The 16,625-nt window shown below is 41.1% G+C and overlaps 2 protein-coding genes across 2 annotated transcripts in view; both read right to left on the bottom strand.

Annotated features, from left to right (window-relative positions):
* Window positions 1-5,974, bottom strand: part of zgc:101569 (uncharacterized protein LOC449822 homolog) — a 21,916-nt gene extending 15,942 nt beyond the window's left edge. The window contains exons 1-3 of the mRNA XM_037693907.1: window positions 5,821-5,974; window positions 4,913-5,077; window positions 466-563 (exon numbers count right to left, since the gene is read on the bottom strand). Coding sequence (XP_037549835.1) covers window positions 466-563; window positions 4,913-5,077; window positions 5,821-5,962 — 405 coding nt within the window. The 5' untranslated portion in view covers window positions 5,963-5,974. The remainder of the gene's footprint in view (window positions 1-465; window positions 564-4,912; window positions 5,078-5,820) is intronic.
* Window positions 5,975-7,422: 1,448 nt separating this feature from the next.
* The window catches only part of pdcd6 (programmed cell death 6), a gene marked incomplete in the record, with an annotated part of 21,598 nt that continues 12,395 nt past the window's right edge, over window positions 7,423-16,625 (bottom strand). Inside the window, 4 exon segments of the mRNA XM_037693770.1 lie at window positions 7,423-7,681; window positions 7,786-7,895; window positions 10,261-10,419; window positions 13,082-13,126. Of these exon segments, the coding sequence (XP_037549698.1) occupies window positions 7,583-7,681; window positions 7,786-7,895; window positions 10,261-10,419; window positions 13,082-13,126 (413 nt within the window).

Here is a 16,625-nt window from a genome sequence, read left to right as displayed (position 1 = left end):
TTTAGCTAGCCTTTTGCTACTTTTAGCTAACATTTTGCTACTTTAGCTAGTCATTTGCTACTTTTAGCTAGTCTTTTGCTACTTTTAAATAGTCTTTTGCTATTTTAGCTAGCCTTTTGCTACGTTTAGCTAACATTTTGCTACTTAAGCTTGTTATTTGCTACTTTTAGCTAGTTTTTTGCTACTTTTAACTAGTCTTTTGAAGTATGCTGCGCTGAGGTTCTGTCATGTTCTGCCCAGGAGGTCCCCTCAGACCCAGCAGAACCCAGCAACCTGCAGTCCACACAGTTCTAAGGTTTCATGTTTTCTACTATAAGTACAGTTTTTCCGGATCCTGCGTCAGTCTTTAAACAAAAACCTTCAGCTCGTCATCCCAAAACATCCCAAAATAAACAGTTATCACTAACCGGGTTTTCTGGTTTTCGTTCTGACCTCACACACATACAGGGCCCGGGCTCTGCTCACCATTGGACCAGGATCCTTGGTGACATCTTGCTCCAATTTAAGGGGGACTTTTTGATTGGCCAGCATTTTCAGATCATAACCGGCGCAGAAATTCCCTCCTGCAAGAGACCACAAAATTACAAAGTATGGCAGCTGCAGAGTCGGAGAGGAAGGGAAAATGACGAGGACGGAAAGAAAAAAGGAAAAGAGGGCTGCAATTTAATTTATTTTCTTCCTTCACTGTTTGAAGCAGCTAAAGTCAACGCACAGATCATACGTGTGCTCACATGCATCGCGCTCATTAATGGAGTGGATTTATGCGGTAATTACAGCATCGCCCAGGAGGCAAACAAACGCCGTGTCACAGCTTCAGGCGGGGGCTCGTAAAAACCTCCTCGCTCTGTAATGAGCACGTGTGCCAGCAACACCCATCAGCTGCGGGTCAGCGCCGAGCAATTACAGAAAAAAACGTGCTGCGCTCTTTATGGCAGCAGAAGATACAAAACTCGCGATAAAACGGAGATTTAACCCAAGTAATGGTGATGTCATTGTTTGGGGGGGGATAAATGCTTTATGGCTTTTAGGAGTGACTTTTAATTAATTACCAAAGATTAAAGCAACAACTTGGATTTCTGATGAAGTTGTGAGGGGCGTCAAAGCAGCTGCCGCTCAGAACAAGTTTCTCGTGTGAACGTTTATGAAGCGGTTTATTTTTCTGTACATTTGTCAGCATCTGTCTCGTTCCACAATTTTTGTTCTATTTCAACAAATCATGAATCAAAACATTCAGCTCTTTCAGAAAAATCCTGCTATGACTTTCGGTATTGGTGCAACTTTAGCTGTTTGAAATGTTTAGCCTTTTCTGCCATTTTTTTTCCTCATAGAAAATGAATTGAGCTCATTTTCCATCCTTCAAATCTTTAGATGTGTTTACAACCTTTTGCTGCTCCTTTCCCGTTTTGTTCTGCTTCGGCTTCTTTCATCTTCCTTCTGCAAAATTAAACTTTTTTTCAGCTACTTTCAGCTAATTTCAGCTGTTTTATCAGCTGCTTTGTCATCCTTTGCGTTCTGCTAACTACATTTTAGTGCTTCTTCTAACTTATTTCTGCGAATTTCAGCTTGTTATGCTCCTTTCAGCTTTTTCTGCTATTTCAGCTTTAGCTGTTTATATGCTAGTTTTAGCTTTTTGGTTAATTCCACTTTTGTTGCACTCATTTCAACTTTTTTCAGCCTAATTCAGCAAAAACGTGCTCTCTCCGCTTCCTTCTGGTAATTTAAGCTTCTTTCTGCTGTTTTAGCTACTTTTCAGATTTTTTTTTTTTGCTAATTTCCACTTTTGTCAGATAATTTCCACTTTTTGTGCTAATTTCTGCTTCTTTAAGACAAATGGGCAAACACGTGCTAATTTCAGCTGTTTTCGGATCAATTCAAGTTTTTTGTGGTAATTTTAGCTACTTTCAACCTAATTAACTTCTTTATGCTAATTCCAGCTTGTTGTGATCCGTTCACTTTATTTCTGCTAGTTTCACCTTTTTCTGATTATTCAGCTGCTTTTTAGCCATTTTGAGCTAAATTTAGCTTTTTCATCAAATTCCACATTTTTATAGCGCTTTTCAGCTCCGTCCACTTCCTTCTGGTAGTTTAAGCGTCTTTCTGCCTTTTCAGCTACTTTTCAGCTATTTTTTGCTAATTTCAGCTTTTTTAGGTAATTTAACTATTTTTGTGCTCATTTCTGCTTATTTAAACCTAATTCAGAAAATATTTGTTCTTTCTGCTTTCTTCTGATAATTTAGGCTTGTTTTTCAATTTCAGCTACATTTCAGCATGTTTTTAGCTAATTTCAGCTGTTTCTTCAGCAATAAGCATTCACAGTGCATTTTCATCACACATCAACGTTTATGTTTCATGTCTGAGATATGACGTATTAAATAAACTCTTCCAGTTCTGATCAGATACAGATACAGAGGACGTGCACGGGAGTTTGGGTGCGCACGCTGTGCACTCTGGGCGAATGTGAGAAAACGACACGTCTGAGAGCAAAACAAAAACATCCACGTTTAGATAAATGAACAGTTTTAGGAAAGTAAGGGTTTTGGATGTACAGGAAGAGCAGTTTGCAAAACGTTTTGGAAAGTTTAGTCGACTCAGATGAAGTCTCGCACAATTTTATTTATTTTTTTAACGTAAACACATTTTTAAAAAAAGTCAGAAAACTTTCTGTCTTCTGTTCGGACTTTGAGCTTGTTTCACCAAAATCCCACTGATGTCTACGGGAGAAATTTAGCTGTTTTGTTATTTTTTTCTTCAAATTTTGTTTACTTCATACTGCTCATTATTTCCAATTCAGACGTATGTTTTAATGTTTTTTTTTTTATCCTTGAAAACAATATTAAGGGTATTTTACCTGTAAGGAACAAAAAGTACGGTAAGCTGAATTCTGAGGTTTTCTGCTGATGATCACCTTCAAAAGCCTTTAATTCTTTAAAACCCTCACTGATAAATACTTGAAAAATGTGCAAGAGCTGAAAGCAATTACAGTATTTTTCGGCCTATAAGTCACTTCTTTTGCATAATTTACATGCTCTGCAACTTATAGGCTGAAGCGACGTATTTATGGATTTTTTCCCCATATTTAAAAAAACAATTTTTGGCAGAGATATGACCGTTTTCATTCACTGACTGATTTTTTTTTAAACGAACAGTACCATTTGCAGCCCCTAGATGGCAGCAGAGTAGTAGTTGTATGGCATGCTGTTGTATCATGTAATAGGTAAACGTGGCTATAATGACAAATTCAAAAAAGTTCAAGACATAAACAACTGGACTTTATTTATTATACTTTATATTTTAATGTTTTTGTCTTGAACTTTTTTGAATTTACCATGTCCTGGATGACTGAGAATCTTCACCAGCTATTAATGACACAGTCGGCTTGCCATATTTCCACCTTCCTTCTGCTCCTGCTTGGAGCAACCGTCAAACCAGCTGCACCGACCCGGCGAAATGCAGCTAATTTGAGCATTAAAGTGCATTTATTAAGTAAAAATTCAACTGAGACACATCTTTGCTATAATTTCAAACAAACAAATAATTGTTTTAGGAGCTTATCTTGTTAAATTTCAAAGAAACGAGCAGCGTTCCTCCCAGAGCACCGAGGCTGCGTATGCAGCTGATTTGACTGTCAAAGTCATTTATTAAGCAAACGTTAGGCTGAGACACAACTTTACTATAATTTTGAGCAAACAAATAATTGTTTTTCGGCGTTAATCTTGTTAAAGTCCTCCCGTCCACGCTCCCGCCATTTGGCGTTCCATTGATTTTTGGCACATCACCGGCCCACGTTTCCTGGTTGTCAGCGGTGACGCATAATAGATGCGACGTATAGGACGAAGAGACATATTTATGGATTTTTCCACTTTTTTAGACATATTTGGACTGATGTGACTTATAGGGCGGTGCGACGGGTACAGCGGAAAATACGGTACACTTCAATTTGTACGTTTTTTTTTTATTTTTTATTGTGACACTGAAAAATGGGAGCCTAGAGAGCGACTGCGTTGGTGATAATTGACCGAAATGGACTCCATGTGTAAGAACCTCCTCTGCTCGTCACCTCAGAGCGCAGACGCTCCACCGAGGCTCGGTCGCCACGAGCTGCCGACAGAAAAGTGTGATAGGACGACGTTCAAAATGACTTCACAGAAAGTAAAAGCACACTTTGTGCGGCTAATTGCCGAGCAATTTGAGTCAAACACGATGATCTCAGAGCACAGCTGAGACGGAAGGTGTCTGCAGCGACCACGTGGAGACGCTCCAAACCATGAAGCATGTCTCGACAAGCTGAAACATTGAATTCTTACTGCAAAGGGCCAGAATGTCACATTTAAATTCTCTTCTGGTTATAGCCAGGCTAGTTTTCTTCAAACACTTTGTTTTTTGTTCCAGGCCTGTAGCTCTCAGAGCTGGCAGCTTCTCTCTGCAGGGAGAAACCGTGGGCCAGACGTGGGAATTACTGTAACTACTAGAAAAGCTGCACCCTCTAGATTAAATGATCGTAAATACAAAAAGAGCTGCACCACATGAAATGCTTTACTGTCAGAGGGGGAACAGGCGCACTGCCTAAAAATAATCAGTGGAAGTATGGGAAACCGTGTGCAAGACAAAAGTTTAAATCTACTAAAGTTTAACTAGAGATACGACTTTATTTGCATCCGGATCGGGACCACGGTGCACCGTTTGAGGCTCCGAACACTGAAGTATATCCAGTCCTCTGCAGCCACAGGACGTTTCCTCTGAGCTGTGCCGTGGTTCTGGTCCTGAGTGCCAGACTCACAGTCGCAGTTTGAGAAACGGCAGACGAAGTGAAAGCATCTTGAGAATTTCCACAAAAGTTAAATTGCCTTTTAAAACACTTACCATTAAAAACAAAAAGCTTAATTCTACGTTGTTTCAAAGTCTTCTGCAGTACCTGTCCCGTGCAGGACGGCCACATTCAAGTCCGGGTCGGAGTCAAAGGCCTTCAGCTCGTCCAGCAGACGCTTCGCCGTCTCCTGGTCCACCGCGTTGCGCACCTCTGGGCGGTTTATTGCCACGATGACCACGGATCCTCTCCGCTCTGTGACCACAGTCTGACCTGCAACAGATGGCACAGAATGAGTGGGGAAAAAAGTGCACAGAAGAAAACCACAACCTCACAGCAGGAACAGCTGACTACATTGTTTAGGTTCATCTCTGGGAATCCAACCGTCAACCCCACTACACCTCAACCAATTACTTCTGGTGAAGTACTGTTCCAAGGGACTGAACCACATCCCAACCACCTCTGTGGAGTTTGTTTTCACTTTTATTTTAGTCACTTTTTGGGTTTAAAGTGCCAGGAAACACCTCAACGAACCAAAACTGGTGGTTAATTTCCGTTTGGAAAGGTTTAATTTAATGTTTTTAAAACGTAGTTTCAAAATATCAAACTCAAGTCAAATCTAAAACTCATGATAAATTAATTACTTTTACTTGTGTTATTATAATTATTATTTCATGTTTGACCGGCTTTGTAGACCTGAATCGTGAAAAATGCGTTCAACCGGTGTTGTGTCGAAATATGTAGCCCCGTCGAGGTTTGCTCTCCTCCCTGCTCAAACACACAAATTGTGGCGTAAAACGATGAAAACATTCTCAGATATGGTAGATATTAAACAGATATTTATTCCAATTCCTATTCGTTTTCTTACAAACAGATATTAGGAGCAAAACAGAGCGAACCTGGCGCTGAAACATTTGAACTGGGTAACTCATTTTGACACAACACCGGAAATGGTACATGACTGCCGCGGCCGCCTCTGCTGCCACCTACCGCCTCTAATCGGTACAACGTCCTACCTCTTTCTGGGTCTTCGCCTCCCCTTGAGTCGCTGTAGGATTTTACCGAAACCAAAGTCTTCCGAACCGGTTGACCAAATGTTTTACTTTGATAATTAGCACCGAATATTAGCGTCAACTTACGAAAATGTTTTAGCGCCATTTCTGTTTTAAAGAAACCTTATTTACAAAAAGAAAATAGAAAAACCCTAACGAGCTCTGCCACGATGGTGCAACAAAAAACACGTCCGGACAGAAACAGAACATTAACGTTAGAAGTTCCAAGGACACCGTTGGTGCATTGCAGCGGTAAAAACAATTAATGAGCAGCAGAGGGCGACATTTCTCTTAATTTATCCACCGTTGTAATTTTTTTTTTAATTTACAAATTACTGCTCTTAAATTACATGTTAAGGCTCACATCTTACTTGACATTTTTGGTGCTTTAAAGATGAAAACACAGAACAGCCATTATTTTTCACCCTTTTACATCTTGCAAAAGGCTTTTTTTTTCCCAACCTTTGTTACCAGGAGAAACTCACTGAGATTAAAAATCTCATAATAGTGCCCTGGAAATTGTCCAGATTACTGATTCTATTTTGTTTTTCTTTTACATTTTATTTTTCTTTTAATAAAAATTAAAAAAAGTTAACCAAAACAAGTTTACTATGAAAAAAAAAAGACTTCCACACCACATCTATCTGTTGTCTTTAATTTGACATATTGCTATTAATATTTGGTTTCTTTTACGCAATAGGATTTTTCCTCACAGGAAATTTAGTGTCCGTTAGCAAAATATATCAACAACTGGACTGATTTTAATTAAACTGTCTGTAAATAATAATTGAAAGCAACTCCACAACTCCTTAACTTTTGGAGCCAACCCCATTCAAGATGGCCGTCACAGCAAAGACGACTTAGTAAGCACAGAATTAGCTAAAACCAGGCTAATTGTACATATAAATGTAAATTTTGGTGTGGTAGTAGAAGAGTCTTATATTCTTTGGACGCCAGAATGAGATCGTGCACATTATTTACAAAGTTTGACCAAAGCTGTTCTAATTTAAAAACTCTTTCCAGGATAAGATGATTAATGTTTCCCCACTAAAATAAACAAAGAGCAAACATCAGACGTCCTTTTTTAATAAAAGATTCATTTTTGTGTCCGTTTTTACATCTTTTAAGGCATCATGCACAGGAAAAAAAAAGCCACACGAAAGGCATTAAGCTCGTCTTCTAGCTTCTATTTAAATATCTGCTGTTAAAAATCAGTTTGTACAAATATGGCATGTAAGCTGGCATGACGGTGAATCCCAAAGCAGAGCTGCTTTCACAGTTTTGTAAACATGGCTTTGAACAGAGGGCGAAGGAGAAGTCCAGAGGAAAAGGTGGGGGGCATGCTTCGATACGGGGGAGAAACGTCCCTGAAAGGCATGCAGTGCTTGTTTACTCTTATTTACATTACGTTGTTCTTAACATGTATATTTTTCAAATTATATTAAAAACACTAACAGACAGGCTGAAAGACAAAGACATCTGTAAGTTCACCGCACCCCAACATGGACATTGTTCAGATTTGTCAACAAACACAGGATTTATTTTTATAACATACATGAAGCGTTGAACTTTTCTCAGGTCATAATTTTATATTAAACAGCCCAAACGAGGGCTGAGACCAGCTTTAAAAAATGATGTCGTGTCCACCGTGGCAGACATCTGGAGGATGCCGGGAGCTTTGGCACGGTTCGATCCAGTTGTGCTCGTCGGGGGGTCTCCGTGTGCGTTATACGACGTTGAAGACCATGGAAAGATACTGTTCATATGAAACCTGAATCCAGCCGTCCTGGTCCGTATCGTACCGCCGGAACACATCGGTCAACCTCTGGAGATGGAAGAGAAAACGCACTTCAAGCGAACGAGAAAACAACCAGGCAAAAACAAGAATCTGCGCGTGCAGGAATCCTCTTAGCCGTTCGTTCTGGGTACCTGCAATACAATACAGCACTGGATGAAGTCGTCGAACGCCACCTGGCCCTTCCTCTGCCGGTCGAACTTCTCGATCAGCGTGCTGTAGAACTGGTCCGAGAGACGATAGCCTGAGCACGACGACAGAAACGAAACCCGTCACTTTTCAGCAGCTTACAACTGGACGCCTGGTTTTCTGGTCGACCCTTTGGTTCGTCTACATTTCAACGTGACAACAAAACTTCAACGCAGTCGCATTTTTTTGCGTTGATCTTGTAAAAAGGAGAAAGTCTCACGGACTGACAGGAGCCGCAGAACGAGTTTTTACACGCTGTAAACGTCGTGCGGCAGCCGCCTCAAACTTTACCTTCACTTGAACTTATGGTGAAGAGGAGAACGTAAAACGGCACAGATCTAATATTTACCGACGTTAATGACTCGACTCAACACAACGGAGTGAAGAACTAGAACCTGCTCGTCGCCGTCCACTGAAGCCAGAGGACCAAGAAGCTTCTTGGAGTCCTTGAAGCCGGGCTGAAGCCTGCAGCTGTCCACGTGGACGAAACAAATGGAGAAACGTTTCAAGGCCAGACGAGAGAGATTGAGCTGTGAGGCCACAGTGACAAAGTTTGTCTGCAGGAGTCCAAGAGAAGCTTTCAGACCCAAGAACACTGAACTGTCGGGCACAGTGGAGGCAGAATCATGCTGTGGTGCTGAAGTGGACAGAAGAATGGAGGTCTACCACTGAATTCTTCAGACTGCACCTCAAGTCAACAGCTGGTGGAAACGTGGTCGCGGTTGGGCGTTCCAACAGGACCAAGATGCCGAACGTCAGAACTAGTTTCTGATTGGACGAATCGGGCTAACGGATCAGCTGGAAGCTTCTGGAACAGGTTCCTAACGCGCCGACATGAAGGCGATTGAAAATCCGATCCAAACTAGAGAAGTTGCATTTCCTGCAAAAATGCAGTGTGAACGCTTATTGCAGAAGAACTTGCTGCAAAACAGCTGGAATTAGCTAAAAACACACTGAAATGTAGCCAAAATGAAAGAACAAGCCGGAATTATCAAAAGAAAGAAGAAAGAACACATATTTGCTGAATTAGGATTAAATAATAACTGAAAGTAGCTGAAAAGGCAGAAAGAAGCTTAAGCTACCAGAAGGAAGTGGAAAGAGTTGAAATTAGCTTAAAAAAATGTGGAATTAGCTGAAAAAGCTAAATTAGCATAAAACAGCTGATAGTAGCTGAAATAGCAGAAAAAGCTGAAACTAGTTGAAAAAGCTGAAAAGAGTATAACAAGCTGAAATTAGCATAAAGAAGTTAATTGGGCTGAAAGTAGCAGAAATTAACACGAAAAACTTGAATTTATCTGAAAACTGCTGAAGTTAGCTAAAAATGCTGAAAATGTGACAAGCTTAAATTAGCAGAAGAAAGCAAAAAGAACATGTTTGACAAATTAGGCTGAAAGAAGCTGAAATTAGCTAAATAAAGTGAAAATGATTTACAAAAAAAGCTGAAATTAGCACACACACACAAAAACAGCTGAAAAGTAGCTAAAATAGTAGAAAGAAGCTTAAATTACCAGAAGGAAGTGGAGAGAGCACATTTTTGCTGAATTAGACTGAAAAAAGTTTAAACAAGTGTAAAAAAATGTGGAATTAGCTGATAAAGCTCAAATTATCACAAAAAAGCTAAATAGTAGCTGAAATAGCAAGGAAAGCTGAAACTTGCAGAAATCAGCAGAAAGGGGGAGAAGATGAAATTAGCTAAAAGAATTTAGAAGAAGCACAAAAATGTAGTTGGCTGAAAGAATCAGAAATGAACACAAAACAGCTGCAATTAGATGAAAGTAGCTGAAAAGTTTAAATTTGCACAAGGAAGCTGAAAGTAGCTGAAGCAGAACAAAATGTGAAAGGAGCAGTAAAAGGTTGTAAACAGATCAAAACGAGCTCAACTCATTTTCTATGATTAAAAAAATGTTTAAAAAAAAAAAAGCTAAATATTTAAAAAAAACTAAAGTTGCACTAAAAGTTCTAGCAGGATTGTCTTGAAAGAGCTGAACATTTCGATCTATGATTTGTTGAAGTAGCTGAAAACTGCGGGACGAGAACTGTGCTGAAAATCGTACAGAAGAAAAACGGATCCCAGCAGTGAACGACCCGAGTCACGAGGAAGAGCGTCAAATATCTGAGCTCCAGCAGGAAGCTCGTTGATGGAGACAAACATCCTGAGGAACGGTCAACCAAATGTTAGCGGGATAATTGAGCCGATAAGGACAATAAACAAACAGATTCAAACTTGTGAACCTGGTTCCATTGAAGTTGTTGATGTGGTCGCTCCATCCTGAAGAAAGAACGGTTCAGATGATTGATAAAAGACGGATGAAGAGGCGAGTTTAAAGCCGTTAAATGTTCTCCTCTCCTCCTAAAACGCTGCTTCCATGAGTCCTCCACCGCAGCAAACAACACAAACTAATCCAAACGTCGCTGCTCACCGAATCCGGTCAGCGCCAGCTTGAGCTCGTTCCTGTCGATGAAGCCGGAGTTGTCCCGGTCGTAGTTCCTGAAGATGTTCTGCCAGTCTGTGATGTACTTCCAGACGCCGGCGAACTCGTTGAAGTTCACGCCGCCTTTGTTTTCCCTGTCGAACATGGCTGAGAGAAGAAAGGAGAGTCAAGCACCCCGCCTTTCCCTCACACAGATCAAACACGCGGCTGCGTAAATTAAAACTGAAGAAATGAGTTCTCCACACGCACGTTCCACTCCGGATCAATCCAATTACCTCCCAACAAAAGGAGCGTTATCGGGGGACGAGCCGCTGCCCAGGACTATTAAACAACGCATTTAACGGCTGCTGAGCAGGATTTACTCTTAAAGTCACTCGACACAAACGAGCAAGGTGCAGTCGCCTAGAGACAAAGTCCATTTAAAAACAGCTGTGAGGAAACAGGAAGTTTCAGGAAGCAAAAATTACGTTTACGAGCCGCAAATTGAAACATGGAGGAGAAAAACTGCCTTTAATGACCACCGTGCATTCCAGCAGACTTGACCTTAAACATGGCGGTGGCTGCAAAGGTGCGTACAAGGTGGCCAGAGGAAGGTACACGATATTATCGGCTTGGTATCGGTATCGGCTGATATGAGCGATAAAGTTAAATATTGGACTTTGAAAATGTACAAACTTGCACTGTTCAAGTGTTGTCATTGTGTTAGAGAGAGTAAATGTCATGAATAAACTTGACATTAAACATAATCCAAGTTGAAGTGTTACTAGGCCTGTCGCGATAAACAATAAATCGATTAATCGCATGATGAAAATTATCGACCTCATTTTCATTTATCGGCTTTATTGTTTCTTCGTCTCTCTTTCTACTGAAGACACTGGAAGACAAAAGGCTCCACTCCGGTGCTCTTCACCGACCCCTCCCTTTCTCTTTAAAATCTGTTTTAAATCGTCCAAAGTTGTGTTTTGGGGTTGTTAAAAAGCAGCTAAGATGAGAAGCTAAGCTACGAGCTAAGCTAACAGGCCGGCCTCGAGAATAAACCTCCGTCTTGTCAAAGCTCAAAAATTCACGGTTGAAACCCGCGCCTTCGTGTAAAAAGTTGTTTTTTCTCTGCAAAAAGAAGCTGAGAACTTGTTTACTGATTTTTTTATTAAAAGCGTTGTGTAAAAAAAATGCTAAACAGCTCAAATCACCGAGCGTCTCACGTCAAGGGCCCTCCCTCCCATTTTTCTTAAAGAGACATGCTGCTCAACTGTCCGTCCTTTGGTTCAAACCGTCTTATACTGCCATCAGGTGGTCGAACAATGTACTACACACCAAACAAATCAACATTTCTTCTAAAATTTGACAATTAATTATTGTTAAATTTCAAACAATATTATCGTTTATCGCAATAATTTCTGAGAATTAATCGCCCAGCAAAATTTGTTATCGTGATACGCCTAAGTGTTGCATCATTTTCAGCCTCTTTATGGCATCTGCATTTGGTAGCAGGCCAAACTGACAAAGACCATGAAGAATAATGCATTTTAATTCCACTGCAGTGAAAGCTTTGTAGTCTCTGTACGTAGGTCTAGGAATTTCATTTTATTTTATATCGTATTGGTTATCGGGCCAATAAGTTTTAACATATTGGCATATTGGATATCAGCCAAAAATCCAATATCGTACTAGAAGGTATGAAATGGGCAGCAAATTAACGTGCACGGCCTAGAATACAGTTTTTGAAGCCGTGAGTTGTGGAAAAAATGAGGAAGACTGAAAACCCACCTTGTTAACAAATCTGTGGTCCGGAGACGGAGCGTCTACTCCAGGTGTCTGCGGCTCCTTCCAGCTTTCACCAAAACTAACGCAAAACTGCTTTTTATTGGTTGTTACACAAACAACAACAAAAAGTACTAGTTTTAGCCGTTTCCTGTCATTTCTTTTGTAAATAATTGAACTTTTTGCTTTATTTCTATACTTAGTTTTTCTTCCATAATAAAAAAAAAAACATAGGTCTGCATAGCTTTTTTTGTCTTTTTTTTTTATTGAAACAACAAAAATCCCCTCTCTTTACAAGAATCTGGTCTTTTCATTTGTTTTAACTTGTAAAAATATTGACAAACGTTATATTTTTATTGGTATGATGTCACCCTTACTGGCCACCAGACTCCTCCAACAACCCTAAAGTGGCCCATGGGCCACCAGTTGACTACACAGTTGTTGCGGCTCTGAACACTTTTTAATTTAGTGAACGAAGGCGTAAAAATGGCTCTTGATCGTAAAGTTTGCGGACCCCTGGTCTATTTGAACAGAGCGGGTGGGTAAGACAGAAGACCACCCGTCTCACCATAACTGGGCGTCCATACCACTCGGAGTGAACCAACGTTAAACTGGACAGATGTGCACTAAACATGTTGCCTCCCAAAACCTGCTTAATTCTGCAAAGTAAAAATACTTTGTTTCTTTCAGGTCAGGATTTAAAGTGCGACTACAGAAGCAACGAACTGCATCGATAATGGAACGCACGTGGGAGTAGCTCGTCAGACTTGCAACGCCTCGGCTCCACTGCAGAGTTCAAAGTCTGTAACTTGAGACGCATTTTCTCACAGATCGATATTCGGAGCCTGGAGCGACTCGCAGCGGCTCCTTGTGACCAGGTTTCACCCCAGATGAGGTCGTGGCTGCAGTTTTCCTCTAAAGCAGCATTTTCTCACAGTAGCCGTCTGTGCCTCGGCGACATAACGACTTAATCTGGTTGTCGTGGCGAGGAGACAAATAAACAGCCTGAATGAGAAACGACAGGAAGCTGTGAAAGCTGCCGACTTACCGATGATCGAGCGCACCGTCACTGGGTTGAAAGGAGTCCACGTGCCTGAGAATCAGAGAGCTCATGTTAAAATATATTCTGAACCATCTAAAATTAATATTACTGTACTTTTCGCCATATAAGTCGCACCTTTTTGCATTAATGTGCATGTTCTGCGACTTATACGGTGAAGCAACTTATTATGTAAATGAATCTTCTAGGCTCATTGTGACTTATCTGTCTAAATGAAGGTTGAATGAATGAACATTTATGTTTTCCCCATATTTATAAAGATTTTTGTCTGAAATCTGTTGATTTCATTCATTCGGACATGGAAAATATTGAACACTACCATTTTCAGCCACTAGAGGGCAGTCAAGTAATATGGCAAGCAAAGTAATAATAATAATAATAATAATGTCATCACAATGTCAGCACTGTATGTTTCCATACAATGGCGAAATTAGTCTCTGCATTTAACCCATCCACCACCAGGTGGTGCAGTGGGCAGCTATTGAAAGCGCCCGGGGGACATTTTGGGGATTAGACGTGCTGCCCAGAGACGCCACGTGATGTGCAGTGACTGGGGATCGAACCTGGGACTCTCGGGTCCCAAGCCGGCTGCCCTGCCTCTACACCATCTCGGCCCCAAAGTGTCTCATTAATGGGTAAAAGTGACTATTAATGAGACACTTGGCTTTCCATAGTGTACCGCGGAAAGTACGATTATTTTTTAAATCATGACTATCGCATCTAATCGAGTCAATGCAAACTGGAAGAAAAGGTTCAGAGACGACATTTGCGGCACAGATTTCACCAAAGACCAGCTGGATTGTTTTAGTTTCCTCTGTCACCTCCTCATATTGGATATTTATGGTCGTGGAGCCTTGATGAGTTTTGATTGGGCCTGTTAGGAACCGAGGTCCGGTTCAAGGTAGCCAGCTGTACTGACGGGAGCGAGGAAAAGCCGTCGAGGACTGCCGACGAATGACGGCGGCGTTTGCTTCAATTAAAAAAAGCGAGTGGAAAGAAGAAAGATTGATCTCGTTGACAGTTTGTGATTCTTTCCCACAAAACAGGAAGTAATTTTTCATCTGGAGGAACCATTTCAATCACGAAAAAACATAAAACTGTCATTTTTACGGAGAACAGAGACTTACGGACCAACGTCCAGGCGAGGATTTTTACTTTTACGGCTTGTTTCCCCATCTGCTCTGAAGACGGAGAAATATATGAGCGTATCTAAATGTGTGCGGTCGCCAGCTGTTTGTGTAGCAGCCAGAACACTTGAACACCAGGAGCAAAGGAAGGAGACGCAAGAGGAGACGACCAAAAAACAGGAGACGCTGCATTTTTTATTTAGCTAATCTGATCACAACCGAAGCTAAAAGCTGCAGAAAAGAAAACAACATGCAGAACAGATCTTTAATAGTAGCTAAAGTTAAAGCAGATGCTAAAGCTAAATATTGTATATTTAATGTGTATTTTGCAGTAAAGTATTTTTATCAAGGTACAACAAAAAAAGAGTCTCTGTATTACGGATTAGTGTCCAAAAAAAGTGCTGAAACATGAACCGACGCCTCGATCGATACAAAATTCGGCTGTCACGTAAAGCGTCAAACATTCAGCTCGTGGTTAAATAAGCAGAAGCTGAACATCTGCGCAGCTCCAGTGATGAAGCCATTAAAAAAGAAAAATCAAGAACGAGCCGTGAGCTTTTCACACGTTTCATCACACCAGGAAGCAGCGGTGAGGTCACCAGACTGAACCGGCGTGACGTGTCCAGCGGTAAAGCGGGACAATCCCCCCTCTGTCCCGCTCAGACACTGAGCTCCTCAGTGGCGAAGAGGAGGACTGAGGAGGAAGGCTGCTGGAAAAATGTGACTGCAGCGTTTACACAAACATTTAACGGCCGACATGCGGTTCAGTCACACGCTTGTACCTCTACGTAAGCGAGCACGCTTCCAAACACGCGTTAGATGTTCAGCTACACCTCACAAAGTGCCAACAGACACGGACCGCAACCTGTGAGGGCGAGGCCGGGGTCCGACGAAGGAAAAAGAAACACTGCGATCCGTTTTTAAAACAAATCATTACAAAATGGACAGAGCCTTTTTATATTTTCAGGATTTTTCCAGGCTCAAATTGAGCAGCGACAACCTTGAAACGGATTATAATCTGGTCAGGAACAGAATATAAATCAAGTGAGTCAGGCTTCAGCTCCAGAACAAGTCCATGTAAAAGAGGTTTCACTTTGAAACCCAGATTACCAAAAAGATGAGCAGGTACTGAGGCACGACAATACACAAGATGTCCCGTGTCCATGATTTAAACCAGAGGTTCTCTTCTTTCTAGAGCAGGCCGGTCGCAATAAACAATAAATCATTTAATCACGTGATAAATGAAAATGATCAACCTCGTTTTTATTTATTGGCTTCATCGTTTCTTTGTCTCTCTCTTTCTACTGAAGACACTCGACGACAAAAGGCTCAACTCCGGTGCTCTTCACTGACCCCTACCTTTCTCTTTAAAATCCATTTTAACGATCCAAAATCGTGTTTTTGGATCGTTAAAAGCAGCTAAGCTGAGAAGCTAAGCTACGAGCTAAGCTAAGGGGTCGACCTCAGGAAAAAACCTCTGTTTTGTCGAAGCTCCAAAATTCACGGTTAAAACCCGTGTCTTCGTCTAAAAAGTTGTTTTTCTCTGAAAAAGAAGCTGAGAACTTGTTTACTGATTTTTTTTATTAAAAGCTTTGTTAAAAATGTTATGCTAAAGAGCTCAAACCACACCGAGCATCCGCCATTTTGAGAACTGAAGACAGACAGCCCAGGTCACGTCAAGAGGCCTCCCTCCCATTTTTCTTAAAGAGACACGCTGCTCGCTCCCTCACTGTCCATCCTTTGGTTAAAACAGTCTTATACTGCCATCCAGTGGTGAAAAAAGGAACTACACTCAAAAATTAACAAACTTATTTTTTAATTTGACAAAAATTACTGATTATTGTCAAATTTAAAAAATATATATATATTGTTTATCTCAATTTCTGAGACAATTAATTGTCCATCAAAACTAGTTATCATGACAGGCCTATTCTAGAGAAGGTCAAAGGGTCAGAAACATCTAGCCACAACCTTAAAGAATGGCTCCAACCTTTGCCAGCAACGTTTTCATAAAACTTGATTACTTTAAAATAAAATGGCGTCTGTTACAAACACCCCAAGACAAATCCTAAGAGTTTCAACGGACTATGTCATGTGTTTTAAAGCTTGGAGCTCTGCGCAGTTTAGAGTTGAAAAAGCTCCACGCGTGGTAAGCTGCTTCTTTTGGCTTTTCCCTCTTCAAGGGTTGCCACAGCGAGTCACCTCCCTCCGTCTCTGTCCTCACTCCATCAACCTCCATGTCCTCTCTAACTGCATCCATGTATCTCCTCTTTGTCTTTTTCCTGGCAGCTGCATTTCTAACATCCTTCTACCAATATACCCACTGTCCCTCCTCTGTACATGTCCAAACCACTGTCCCTCCTCTGTACATGTCCAAACCACTGTCCCTCCTCTGGACATGTCCA

This window comes from Nematolebias whitei, chromosome 20 (genome assembly GCF_014905685.2).
Source record: "Nematolebias whitei isolate Nwh7 chromosome 20, NemWhi1, whole genome shotgun sequence".
Classification (NCBI taxonomy): Eukaryota; Metazoa; Chordata; class Actinopteri; order Cyprinodontiformes; family Rivulidae; genus Nematolebias; species Nematolebias whitei.
This window is presented reverse-complemented; position numbering and strand designations above follow the sequence as displayed.